Source organism: Bos javanicus, chromosome 2 (assembly GCF_032452875.1).
Source record: "Bos javanicus breed banteng chromosome 2, ARS-OSU_banteng_1.0, whole genome shotgun sequence".
In the NCBI taxonomy this organism is placed as follows: Eukaryota; Metazoa; Chordata; class Mammalia; order Artiodactyla; family Bovidae; genus Bos; species Bos javanicus.
The window spans coordinates 85,754,036-85,768,796 of record NC_083869.1 but is presented as its reverse complement, the minus strand read 5'-3'; the positions used below and the strand labels follow the sequence as shown (position 1 = coordinate 85,768,796).

The window sequence follows — 14,761 nt, the reverse complement described above, 5'->3', positions numbered from 1 at the left end:
CAATTATTGTGAGCTTTCTGGGAGGCAAGGCTGGCTCCAAGCTTGTTTAGCTGTGAGGTTCTACCTCATGTTGGGGGCCCACTGGAGGATGTGGTAAGCTCCGCAAGCGGTTGGCTGTGCAGCCTGTGGGCTGTGGAGCTGGTGCTAGTGGGCAGGTAAGCCCCCAGCACTAATAGGCTATTGGAAGGACTCTAAACTGGCACTTGCCAGTGCTGACATCACGGTAGAATGAGCTCCCCCAAGGACATACCACCAGTGTCCTCATTCTCAGGTGAAGTCCCAGGTGCCTTCTGCCTCTCAAGAGGCTCTCCAAGAATAGCAAGTAGGTCTGACCCAGGCTTTTTTCAAGCTACAACCTCTGCACATGCTCTTTAAGAGTAGTCTGTTTCCTAAGTTCTCTGGCTCTCCTGAACATAAGCCCCACTGGCTTTCAAAGCAGAAGTTCTGGGGACTCATCTTCCTGCCGCAGGATCCCAGGCTGCAGAGCACAGTATGGGGCTTGGACCTCTCGCTCCTTGGGGAGGACCTCTATGATCATGATATTCTTCCCATTTATGGGTTTCTTACCCAGGTGTACGGGTCCTGCATATACTACGTCTTGGCCCCTCCTGTCTTTCTTGTTGTAGTCCGTTCTTTATATCTTTTGTTGGGGAAATCCTTTCTACAAGTCTTCAGATCATTCTCGTGGATGCTTGCTCTGTAAGTAGTTGCAGTTTTGGTGTGCCTGTGGGAAGAGGTGAATTCAGGCACTTCCCATTCTGCCATCTTGGCTACAGCCCATTCCTCCTTTTTAAAATTAGATCCTATATCCATTACTTTCAGTTCAGTTCAGTTCAGTTCAGTCACTCAGTCATGTCCGACTCTCTGTGTCCCCATGGACTGCAGCACACCAGGCTTCCCTGTCCATCACCCAACTTCTGGAGCCTACTCAAACTCATGTCCATTGCGTCAGTGATGCCATCCAACCATCTCATCCTGTCATCCCCTTCTCTTCCCATCTTCAATCTTTCCCAGCATCAGGATCTTTTCCAATGAGTCGGTTCTTCACATCAGGTAGCCAATGTATTGGAGTTTCAGCTTCAGCATCAGTCCTTCCGATGAATATTCAGGACTGATTTCCTTTAGAATTGACTGGTTGGATCTCCTTGCAGTCCAAGGAACTCTCAAGAGTCTTCTCTAACACCACAGTTCAAAAGCATCAACACCACAGTTCAAAAGCTATTACTTTATGCCTCATCTAAATAACAGGTGGGGAAAGCATACTCAAGGTGGGAAGACCAGAGAAGGTTTGGACTGGTCTTTTGGAGTTTGACTATTAGAAGTTGCCAAAGAAGATACATGAGTTCAGTGGGCATATCTGTCTGTTGCTTAGATTGGCAAACACTGATATTCCTTACACAAATATGTATTAAAAGCCATTTCTTCTTTGAAAGACTTATAAACCCTAAATTGTCTTTAAAACCTCTTTGCATCTCAAGCATGGATAATTGATCCCTCTCAGGGTTCAAGGCTCAGGGTTCAATCAAGGAATGAGAACCACCATGATAAATGCAGATATTTATTATAGGAATTAGACCGTACACAATTGTGTGAGCTGCTGGGGAAGTTTGTTTATTTATGTAAAGCTATCCTCTTGGTTTCTGTGTGGTCCTAAAGTCACTGTGGGCCAGCAGTTGAAAAGAAAAACTAGATATGAAACGGGGGAAAATAGGGACAACCTGGAACCCCCATCTGTCTCTCATTGCTCAGCATTGCCCATGTGGGTGTCCTGCAGAAGAAGCTGTGTGCTTCACCTCTGAGCTCACATGTGCCTGGCCCGGAATAGGAGTAATTGAAGAAGATGTGGTAGGATCTGAAGAAGCATCAACCTGGTACCATCCTGTGCCAACACAATGATGCTACTGGTCACTGGCCCTGTGCCCAAGCTGCCATAGCACTTGGCACCCAACACGCCATCAGTCTGTAATTTCATGGTTCCCTTCCAGAACATGCAGCTTTCTCAAGGGGCCAGCCCTAGATGGAACAATACAGTGGAGGGAATTCCATGAAATGTAGTTCAGCTTGGCTAATGTGGAAGAACAATATAAAACTATTATTGAAATTGTTATTCTGTTTTATTAAAAAGATTGTCTAGCCAGTAAGTTCTTGGCAACGAGTGGCATGCCTGTTGTTTGTCATTGTATATTTAGCATCTCGCCTGCCCAGGAAACCATTGTTTTTTGAGTGATTCAGTAAAGATTGGGTTTTCCATTTAACCTGTGTTGACCTGATTCTCTGTAAAACTGCTGACGTGGAGCTAGTACACTGCGCAGAGAATGATGGTGGCAACCATCTTTCATGCATGGAACATAAACTAACTTGAAGTTTGTTTATGGGAGTATCGCACTAAAAGCAAGTTAAGCCACTGGATCCTGCAAAATCAGAATGAGTTCCTAAAATAGCATGCAACACAGATTATCAGTTTAAGTCAGAGATATCAGTGTACATCAACATTTCTGAGCCTTCTTTCCATCAGGCAAATTTCTTGTTTGGATTTCTGTGACTAGGAAAAGAATGTTCATTTGCTGAATTCATTTCCTGAGCCTATTATAGCAATAGGAGTATTAGGTCATAATATTGATTAAACACCCACCCATGCTTGAGATTGTAGAAGCTCCTCTGCAAACAAGAAGGTAAATCAAGACATGGTCATAGCCCTTGAAAATTGTTCCAAATAGATTGGTTTGTGGAGATAAATCTTTTAAGACTTACTTGGTGCTGACCAGGCTGTGTTGTGTACTCCCTTCTTGGCCTAATCCCCACCCTCCTCCTACCTCCACCCCACTCCACACCCACTCCCTGGTGTCCCCAGGGAGACAACACCAAACAGGAAATTAGAGTCAAACAGCATTGTCTTCTTCCTGACTCCCTGAGGCTACCAATCACCTTCTCTTTCTCTGACTGCTCCCACAGCTGTGAAGAAATAGAAGAGTCTCTTACAAACAGTTAAAGACATTTATTTTGCAATGCTAGGTAACATACATGAGCAAGATTTTGGGCTGCCAGGGAGAATTATCTGGAGTGTTGATGTAAATTATTTCACATTATTTCCCCTGTTAATTCTCGGTGCTTTTTTGTTTTTCCTTGGAAAAGAACAGCTGTGTATAAAGGAGTGAAATGCAAAGAAACCTGGGGGGTTCCACACATGTTTATTGAAGCCTGTTCTGTGTGGGCCTCAAGTGGATGTGAAGTCTCCCTTTTTAGACATTGTGTTGAGGGCAGATAGCAGGTAGACAGCCAGCACACAACCAGTAGAAAACCATGGAGCCTACTGTGGTGTGTGTCCAAATGTGACTGGCCTTTCACACATGTGTTTTCTTCTCTAATGAACTGAGGGGCTGCACCAAAGGATTTGCTAAACTTGTCACTTTTCTGTCCCAGAGGCTCTTTTGTGGTTAGAAATATTGAAAATGGTTGTATCCCATCTTTGGGGTGTAGAATTAAGAATGTTGTGTTCAAATTAGTATTGTCATGATGAATATTTATTGAGCAATTACTGCTTGCTAGGCAATGTGCTAAGCACTTTCTGTACATTATTCCTTTTTAACCTCTGAGTTAATTACGCTCTGAGTCTGACACTGTTATTAATCCTCATTTAGGAAATGTGGTCTCAGAGAAGTTAAGCAACAGAGCTTAAGACACCACAGCCAATGAGTGGAGGAGGGTGTATCCAGAGAACCTGTTCTCCTAACCACTGTGGTACACTGCTGCCCTCTCATCACGTGGGCATCCCTAGGGATACTTGTTCAACTTATAAAGCCTATCTATTTTTGTATCTGTGCAGACAAATGTCCAACAGGTATAAAGATGTTTTCCAGATCTGAATAGGAAAAACATCTTATAGCTTAAAATTTAAACATCATGTTTTTCCCTTCCCTCTAAGAAACACTGTCATTTTGGGCTAAATGCTAAAAGGAGAACTGGAAAAATTATATGGGAGACTAGAATGTTGTTGCTTTCCATAAATTATTTTTATAATGATAAAAAGATGATCACATATAGAACATAGATTGTAACTGGGATGGGTAGAAAATAACCATCTTATAACCTATTTGAAGGTAGATGAGTAGTATTCAGATTTAGTGTGCATTCAGATAATCTGCAGTGCTTGTTAAAAGTACCTGTTCTAACAGTACTACATGTAGATAAATACAAGGACCTACTGTATAGCATAGGAACTATACTCTGTAGCCAATATTATGTGTGTGCATATATATATACAGTTCAGTTCACGCATACAATTGCATATGTATATGTTGTTGTTTAGTCACTAAGTCGTGTCCAGCTCTTTTGCAGCCCAGTGAACTGTAGCCTGCCAAGCTCCTCTGTCCATGGGATTTCCCAGGGAGGATTACTGGAGTGGGTTGCCATTTCCTCCTCCAGGAGATCTTCCTAACCCAGGGATTGACCCAGGTCTCTTGCATTGGTGAGCAGATTCTTTACCACTGAACCAGTAGGGTAGCCCTTATTTATATTTATATATATAAATATATCAAATGGAATCACTTTGCCTCAAACTAACACTCAAACTAACACCTCAAATTAACACAATATTATAAATCAACTATACTTCAATTTAAGAATTTTTGAATAAAGTCACATGCACACACAGACACACAAACGCAAAGTACATGTTCTAGAACCTCACCCCCAGTGATTCTGATGAAGCCTGTGATTGAGCCCAGAAATTTGGGCTTAATTCAAAGAGAAAATTCTGATGCTTGTGGTCTACATTCCATACTTTGAGACCTGAGATTAATGTCTGGGAATATTTTAGTATCTGGCCTTCCCAAAGTTTAGAGCCACTGGTTCTTGAGTAGTTTGAATTCTTTCACATCCCCAAGTCTCCCCTTTATACTACTGTTTCTTAGAATAATTTTACTCTAATAATAATTATAATGATAAAGCACACATTTGGTTTAATAGTGGTATTTTTAGAAGAATAATCTGAATAATTTGAACAAATTAGGCACCAATTTATACAATTCTTACAGTATATGAAATTGCTGTAGTCAATAGAGGATACAGGGTAAAAGCCCCAACCAATTATTATTTTACAGTAATAGATTAAATTTCTTCTGGACTTGAGTACAGCCTCAGGGACATTAACACACATAAATGTCTTGTTAATTTTTGCATATTATTATTTAGAGAATTAGTTATTCATTCATGTGGAAAATTCTGAAAGAGATGGGAATACCAGGCCACCTGACCTGCCTCTTGAGAAACCTATATACAGATCAGGAAGCAACAGTTAGAACTGGACATGGAACAACAAACTGGTTCCAAATAGGAAAAGGAGTACGTCAAGGCTGTATATTGTCACCCTGCTTATTTAACTTCTATGCAGAGTACATCATGAGAAACGCTGGGCTGGAAGAAGCACAAGCTGGAATCAAGATTGCCGGGAGAAATATCAATAACCTCAGATATGCAGATGACACCACCCTTATGGCAGAAAGTGAAGAGGAACTAAAAAGCCTCTTGATGAAAGTCAAAGAGGAGAGTCAAAAAGTTGGCTTAAAGCTCAATATTCAGAAAATGAAAATCATGGCATCTGGTCCCGTCACTTCATGGGAAATAGATGGGGAAACAGTGGAAACAATGTCAGACTTTAATATTTTGGGCTCCCAAATCCCTGCAGATGGTGATTGCAGCCATGAAATTAAAAGACGCTTACTCCTTGGAAGGAAAGTTATGACCAACCTAGATAGCATATTGAAAACCAGAGACATTACTTTGCCAACAAAGGTCCATCTAGTCAAGGCTATGGTTTTTCCAGTAGTCAGGTATGGATGTGAGAGTTGGACTATAAAGAAAGCTGAGCGCCGAAGAATTGATGCTTTTGAACTGTGGTGTTGGAGAAGACTCTTGAGAGTCACTTGGACTGCAAGGAGATCCAACCAGTCCATTCTAAAGGAGGTCAGTCCTGGGTGTTCTTTGGAAGGACTTATGCTAAAGCTGAAACTCCAGTACTTTGGCCACCTGATGCGAAGAGTTGACTCATTGGAAAAGACTCTGATGCTGGGAGGGATTGGGGGCAGGAGGAGAAGGGGATGACAGAGGATGAGATGGCTGGATCGCATCACCGACTCGATGGACATGAGTTTGGGTGAACTCCGGGAGTTGGTGATGGACAGAGAGGCCTGGCGTGCTGCGATTCATGGGGTCGCAAAGAGTCAGACACAACTGAGCGACTGAACTGAACTGAAATGAACTGATACCAATATATTTATTCTACTCAAATTTATTGAATATACATTAGGTGCCAGAAACCTGCCAGGCTTTGTGGACAGTATAGAAAATTGCATGAGACTCAGACCTTTGTCCAAACAGCTTACTGTTTATAAAATTTGACATTGTTTATGTCTATAAGGACTCTGTATAATCATAAAGAATTACTTTTCCATGAGTAATTTATGACCACTTAATGCAATGCACATTTGAAAGTAAGAAAAACAAATATTGGAGGCGACCATTTTTAAGGCACATGTATCCTATTTCTTCTCATCTTTTCCATGTGCCAAAGTGCATGTTTCTGTTTCTTAAACAGGGTTGAAGCAACCTTTTGTAAAAGGAGAAAGTCATAAAAAGTAGAAATAAAGTGACTATAGATGCCATCTCCAGTTCACCATGTGTGATATCCCATGACAGTTCCTCCCTCTGTCTGCTATTTCTGTATCTCAAATAGGAGAGCCTACCGTGGAGTGTCATCCAACAAGGCCTGCAGTCCTAAGGCCGAGTGTTCCCCTCAGGAGGAATGCCAGCATCCTTACACATTCTTGTTCATTAAAAAAGAAACCAAGGCTTTGAAACAGCACCACTCACAGTGTGGCTTGTGACTAGTCTGAGATTTAGTCTTTCCTGTGGTGACTTGAGTGAGCATTCAGAAACTTTTAGAAAAATTTGATAAAGTAATTTCATGGCTGCGAAACTTAATAAGAAAATAACTGAGTTTATAATTTGTATCTTCATCTTTTTTTCATTTTGTTATTCTAATTATGCATGAGGAATTTGAAATAATTTAAAAAAACTTGTCCTTCACCGCAACTAGTTTGAGAAGCACTGTTTAAGTATCCTTTCTTGGTTCAGAAAGTGTTCAGCTTCCCATTCCCCACATAGCTTCTTTTTCACCTAGTAAATTTCTGTCAGAACAAACTCCTAGCTGTAATTTTTTAGCCAGTGGGTAATACAGGAAAAAGACTTCTTTTGATTACAAAAATCATTGATTCCCTCGATAACCATAGAATTACTTCCTCTTCAAGGTAAAATGCTTTCAAGTTAACATTTTTGAAATAAAAATGCAACTTTAAAAAAAGGAATTATAGTCTTTTTAAATCAAAGCTTCATTTTTGTGAAAATATTACTTTACATTTATATTAAATGCATGCATCCATTTTTGCAGGCTAAAACTTCAGAATTTAAAATGTAAATAAGTAAGGGAGAATTAACATTTAAGAGTATTTATGTCAGGATACTTGCCTGGTACTGTCCACTGAGTAAGCTCTGGGCTAGGAGAAAATGCAGGGTCCCTTAAGACAGCCAGGCTGGCAAACCATCTTTAGCCATCATGACTATAAAATGAAGCTGCCTGTCAAATGAGGGTCAGTCCAGATGACCCTTGAGACCTTTTCTAATTCTGTATCCTGTATCTCTGTGCATTTGATTCCATAGCCATTTTTTACTACTTGCGTTTTCATTTCAGAAATGGGTTGTTCAGTAGCTAAGTCATGTCCAACTCTTTGTGACCCCATGAATTACAGCACACCAGGCTTCCCTGTCCTTCACATCTCCTTGAGTTTGCTCAAACTCATGTCCATTCAATCAGTGATGCCGTCTAACTATCTCATCCACTGCTGCCCTCTGTTCCTCTTGCTCTCAATCTTTTCCAGCATCAGGGTCTTTCCCAATGAGTCCATCATGGTCTTTCCCAATAAAAAAGGGTTAATCCTTGGAAATCAACCAAGAACCCCTCCTTTGTATAACTAAGCATTCCTTGATAGAGTCCCTTCTTGTCAAGTAAGGTGAAACTGCAATTCATTACCTTGGTAGATATTTTAAAAAAATGAAAAATGGCAAAGTTGAAACATTTCATAAAAGTGGAGAAATAAATGTAGTGGTCATTCTAGATGTCTGTGAGCTGTGAAAGTGAGTGTTGGTACAAAAGTCAGTCAGTTCAGTTGCCCAGTCATGTTCGACTCTTTGCAACCCCATCATCTGCAGCTAGCCAGGCTTTCCTATCCATCACCAACTCCCAGAGCTTGCACAAACTCATGTCCATCCAGTTGGTGATGCCATCCAGCCATCTCATCCTCTGTCGTCCCCTTCTCCTCCTTCCTTTAATCTTTCCCAGCATCAGGGTCTTTTCCAGTGAGTCAGTTCTTCGCATCAGGTGCCCAAAGTATTGGAGCTTCAGCTTCAGTACTTCCAATGAATATTCAGGACTGATTTCCTTGAGCATTGACTGGTTGGATCTCCTTTGCAGTCCAGAGGACTCTCAAGAGTCTTTTCCAACACCATGGTTCAAAAGTATCAATTATTCGGTGCTCAGCTTTCTTTATAGTCCAACTCTCACATCCATACAAGACTACAGGAAAAACTATAGCTTTGACTAGACGGACCTTTGTCGGCAAAGTAATGTCTCTGCTTTTTAATACGCTGTCTTGGTTGGTCATAGCTTTTCTTTCAAGGAGCAAGCATCTTTTAATTTCACGGCTGCAGTCACCATCTGCAGTGATTTTGGAGCTCAAGAAAATAAAGTCTGCTTTGTTTCCATTATTTCCCCATCTATTTGTCATGAAGTGATGGGACTGGATGCCATGATCTTAGTTTTTTGAATGTTGTGCTTTAAGCCAGCTTTTTCACTCCTCTTTCAATTTCACCAAGAGGCTCTTTAGTTCCTCTTCATTTTCTGCCATAAGGGTGGTGTCATCTGCATATCTGAGGTTATTGATATTTCTCCAGCAATCTTGATTCCAGCTTGTGCTTCATCCAGCCCAGCGTTTCTCATGATGTACTCTGCATATAACTTAAATAAGCAGGGTGACGATATACAGCCTTGACATAATCTTTTTCGTATTTGGAATCAGTCTGTTGTTCCACGTCCGGTTCTAAGTGTTGCTTCTAGACCTGCATACAGATTTCTCAGGAGGCAGGTAAGGTGGTCTGGTATTCCCATCTCTTGAAAAATTTTCCACAGTTTGTTGTGATCCACACAGTCAAAGGCTTTGGCATAGTCAATAAAACAGAAGTAGATGAGCTGAAACGCTCCTGCTTTTTCTGTGACCCAACAGATGTTCACATTTTGATCTCTGGTTCCTCTGCCATTTCTAAAACCAGCTTGAACATCTGGAAGTTCACGGTTCACATACTATTGAAGCCTAGCTTGGAGAATTTTGAGCATTACTTTGCTAGGGTGTGAGATGAGTGCAATTGTGCAGTGGTTTAAGCATTCTTTGGCATTGCCTTTCTTTGGGGTTGGAATGAAAACTGACCTTTTCCAGTCCTGTGGCCACTGCTGAGTTTTCCAAATTTGCTGGCATATTGAGTGCAGCCCTTTTGCAGCATCATCTTTTGGAATTCCATCACCTCCACTAGCTTTGTTTGTAGTGATGCTTCCTAAGGCCCACTTGACTTCACATTCCAGGATGTCTGGCTCTAGGTGAGTGATCACACCATTGTGATTATTTGGGTCATGAAGATCTATTTTGTATAGTTCTTCTGTATATTCTTGCCACCTCTTTTTAATATCTTCTGCTTCTGTTAGGTCCATACCATTTCTGTCCTTTATTGTGCCCATCTTTGAATGAAATGTTTCCTTGATATCTCTAAATTTCTTGAAGAGATCTCTAGTCTTTCCCATTCTATTGTTTTCCTCTATTTCTTTGCACCAATCACTGAGAAAGGCTTTCTTATCCCTCCTTGCTATTCTTTGGAATTCTGCATTCAGATGAGTATTTCTTTCCTTTTCTCCTTTGCCTTTAGCTTCTCTTCTTTTCACAACTATTTGTAAGGCCTCCTCAGACGACCATTTTGCCTTTTTGCATTTCTTTTTTTGGGGGGGATGGTCTTGATCACTTATTCTTGGGGATAGTCTTGATCAAGGTAAAATGAGCACTCACGTGAAAATTACCTAAAGTTCACATGAAACGAAATATATTAGAGTCAACCCAATTCTTTTTTTTTTTTCCTCTCTGTCTGATCAATGAACTTGAACCTTTTCCTTATAAATTTTTAGGTATAACCCAGTTGTTGGTCAGGGCACCTAGCCTTCTAAACAGATACGACTGACTAGAAACTACATACCACACCTTGTACAAAGTCTAATATTCTCCAAAAGATTCCACAGAATTCCTGGAGATACAAGTTTTGGTTGTCTGGGTCCACAAGCCTGCGCCTGATGCTTTCATTGGGGTTCTTCTCTTCCCTCTCGGCCTGTTTACTCTGTTTCCACACAGATGTACACCTCTGCCCAAGGTTGCAGGCCCATGTCCTCTCTTCAATCTGTCCTCATCTCTACTTTCCTGCCAAGCTCTCAATGCTTCTCACTCTATTATGCAGAGCGATGTAAGTGTGTTTGGCCCCACAAAACCTTCCCCACAAAACTCACTATAGACCCACCACTGCATAGCAGGGGCTGAACTCAGAGACCTGTGAATGTTGACATAGGACCTGCCCTCCTTTACAAGACTATTTGGACTTAGCACAGTATTTTTTTGTACTAGTAGACAATAAAATTTGATTTTAAGCAGATTTGATTGTACTTTGTGACAGTTCAAACAGGGAGCTAGGCCAGGTGGTCTGCAAACCTTTTCAGTAAACGGGGAGATTGTTGTTGTTTAGTCACTAAGTCATGTCTGACTCTTTGCAACCACATGGACTGTAGCCCACCAGACTCCTCTGTCCATGGGATTTCCTAGGCAAGAATAATTCCTTCTTGGAAATAATGCCATTTCCTTCTACAGGGGTTCTTCCCTACGCAGGGATCCAAACCACATCTCCTGCATTGCAGGTAGATTCTTTACTGCTGAGCCACCAGGGAAGCCCACAAGTAGAGACAGTAAATATTTTTAGGCTTTGATGGCTGCATGTAGTTTTGTCGTGAATACTCAATTCTGCTATTACAGTTTAAAGCAAATAGATAATATGTAAGCAAATAAATGAGGCTGTGTTTTAGTAAAACTTTATTTACAAAACTAAACCAAGACATATCTGTGATTAAAATATTTTTAGCAGTATTGTTTACTTAAGAATACAGTTTTTCCTCTCCTAAACTATAAAAGCACTTATGTAAAAACTATAACTGGCATGTATATTTTCTTTGCTTAAACTATTGCTGTGTATACAATGCAAATCATTCTTAAATATTCATTTAAAAGTCGGGCCTCTCTTAGGTAATATCTCAGTCACCTAGTCAGAGTTACTCTAAAAGCAATCACATCGTGTTACCTTTAAAAAACAAGTTTCTCATGAATTGGCCTTATAGTATAAATTTGTAAAATGTCTATCCTGAATTTACATAATATTTAATGCAAAGCAGGAATCGATACAAGATTAGTAAAATAATATACATGGCAAAGGTATTAAAGTGACAGTATGTATTGTTATTTTGCTGTGTGAAAAGAATATTAGTATTGCTTTGAAATGGTTATCTCCAGCACTTTTTGGCCATGTATCTGCAAAACTTTCAGCATGTGTCCTCAGAGTATGCATCTCATTTATTTATAAATTATATGTAAGAACTATTATCTTAGCTAATATTTCAAGGCAGTGTACTTAGGGAGAGGCTTTTCATTTGTCATAGTCTTAAATAACCATATAGATAATAGACTTCTGATGATTTCTCTGTTTGGGCCAAGCTCTTGTCAGATCTGATTAAATTTGTCATTACTTTTACCTTGTAATGTGGGTAATAGAAAACTTTTACTCAGAGTAGAGGCGTCAACTCTGTGACTTTCACATGATTTATGATTGCATTGGTTATTATCATCTTTAATCTGTGGATTCCTTGCATAAATCTTAAACATCTTTGGGTGTTTTAGTTTAAGGAACAGATTACAATCTGTATATGGACTTGGTAGGTTATCACTGTGTCTTTTTAAAAAAAATTTATTTATAGTATTTATTTGGTTATACCAGGTCTTAATTGTGGCATGTGGGATCTTTAGCTACAACATGTAGAATCTTTAGTTGCAGCACGTGAGATCTAGCTCCCTGACCAGAGATCAAACCCAAGCCCCCTGCATTGGGAGTGCAGTCCTTGCCACTGGACCAGCAAGGAATTCCTATCACTGTGCATTTCAGTGTACTCAAAGAAGGCTGAGCACTGAAGAACTGATGCTTTCAAACTGTGGTGCTGGAGAAGGCTCTTGAGAATCCCTTGGACAACCAGGAGATCAAATCAGTCCATCCTAAAGGAAATCAACCCTGAATATTCATTGGAAGGACTAATGCTGAATGTGAAGCTCCAATACTTTGGCTTCCTGATGTGAAGAGCCGACTCATTGGAAAAGACCCTGATGCTGGGAAGGACTGAGGGCAGGAAGAGAAGGGGTGACAGAGGATGAGATGGTTCAGTGGCATCATCAACTCAATGGACACGAGTTTGAGCAAACTCTGGGAGATAGTGAAAGACAGGGAAGTCTGGTGTGCTGCAGTCCATGGGTTTGCAAAGAAATCAGACACGTCTGAGGGACTGAACAACAACAAGACATCTAGCTGGAAGTTAAATACCAGTTAAAATGCTTTCCTTTTTAAAGAAATAAAATTTAAATAAATGTTCCAATATTTTCTTTGCATATCACAATTGTACATCTACATACTGCACAATTTTTGAGATGAAAATTGGTAAAAATACTATTTTTCTCTTATTTAATTCTTCACACTTATATTGTGATCTAGCTTTTCTTTTATTGTTTACTCACCTAGATTTTAGGGTCTGTGGTGTATGTGTCTGTATATGTGTGTGCTTGGTCATGTCCAACTCTTTGTGTCCCCATGGACTGTAGCCTGCCAGGCTCCTCTGTCCATGTGATTTTTCAGGCAAGAATATTAGAGTGGGTTGCCATTTTCTTCTCCAGGGGATTTTTTAGATTAGAGCCTGATTAATGTTTCCTTCAGTCTTCCATAGTTGTAGTAGTGTTTTTCACATAGTAAGTGAGTATTAATAATACATGTACAGGGACTTTCCTGGTTAAGACTGCAGTCCTAATAACGGGGGGCATGAGTTTGATCCCTGGTCAGATACCACATTCTGCATCACATGGCCCAAATAAATAAATATATAATAAAAATACATGTGAATGCTTATAAAAAATGCATGTACTCATTTCACACTAAAATAGGCTCAAGGAATATTTAATAGTCATTACTTTATTTTTAGTCATGGTCTCTTTGGCCTAAGGAAAGCTTATGCTTTGAACGGAAACCTTTGGAAGTTTTATTGGGTTTGGAGTTGTGCTGGCACTCTTGGCCTAAAAGAAAAGAGGTAGAATGACTCTCTATCTGTGCCACTCTCTCTGTCTTCATCCCATATGACCTTGGTTGTCTACATTGAGCTAGCCTGTGAGGGTCTAGTAAAGCATCTTATACCCAGTAAGGATTGACTGAACATTTGTCCGTGACCTCTGTAAACTCTGCTTTTATTTTAGGAAGCAGTACAAGTATTGATTAAGCACTCAGCTGATGTCAATGCAAGGGACAAGAACTGGCAGACCCCCCTCCACGTGGCAGCAGCCAATAAGGCTGTTAAGTGTGCAGAAGTCATCATTCCCCTGCTGAGCAGCGTCAATGTCTCTGACCGAGGGGGTCGCACAGCCTTGCACCATGCTGCTCTGAATGGCCATGTGGAGGTGAGTGTCCTCATCACTGGAATAAGAATCTTCCCCACAGACTCTCTTAGCCCCACATGGAACCTAAATTTCATCACTGAGGCCTTAGAAACCTTAGGTAGTTGCCTATTTTTAAATTTAGAGCCACAGTAAATTGAAAAAGTAGACAACACCTCAGTTTTTCCCTCTGACACACATGCCACAGGTTAGCTGAGGTATCTTCCTACTTTGAACTTCAGATCGCTGACCTGCCTTTAGATTGGATGTTAAGTTGGGCCAGATCACCTGCTGAGGGTGAGGACCGCTCACCATTACAGAGTATACATTTGATTTCTTTCTTGGTTATCTTTCAGATGGTCAATTTACTGTTGGCTAAAGGGGCAAACATCAATGCGTTTGACAAGAAGGATCGACGTGCTCTGCACTGGGCAGCTTATATGGGTAAGGATTCCATGAATGGAGAGCAAAGTGCAGATCATCTGAACTGATGAAGCTCCAAGTCTCTCACTGACCGTGTAGATTTTCTCTTGGGTGAGCCTGACTTCTTGTCAAGCTTGGGATCCAATTGAATTAAGATTCAGTCCCTTTTACTGGCACGCATAGAGCACTCTAGTTGGGCAGTAGCTTCGTCAGGGATTTATTTATCCTACAAAGAGCAGGAGAGATGAATCATGGCATGGACTTCATTGAATGTATTTCAATCTGGGTTGGAAAGCTGCACAAATTGTGCTTATGTTAACTTTTTATGGCAGCAAAATAAAGTCTTTAAAAAGAAGGAGGACTGGCTAGCAAAGCAAGGATGTAAATTTCATTTGTCTTTTTATTTATAAATACTCCTGAAAGAAACAAAAAGGAAGGAAGAAAGGACAGCATCCTGGCTGTCATGTAGAGGT

At 40.5% G+C, this 14,761-nt stretch overlaps 1 protein-coding gene across 10 annotated transcripts in view; it reads left to right on the top strand.

Annotated features, from left to right (window-relative positions):
• ANKRD44 (ankyrin repeat domain 44) overlaps window positions 1–14,761 on the top strand; it is a 310,935-nt gene that overhangs the window by 177,647 nt on the left and 118,527 nt on the right. For all 10 annotated transcript variants that reach the window (XM_061380553.1, XM_061380516.1, XM_061380505.1 and 7 more), the window contains 2 exons: window positions 13,689–13,889; window positions 14,222–14,309. In XM_061380553.1, coding sequence (XP_061236537.1) covers window positions 13,689–13,889; window positions 14,222–14,309 — 289 coding nt within the window. The remainder of the gene's footprint in view (window positions 1–13,688; window positions 13,890–14,221; window positions 14,310–14,761) is intronic.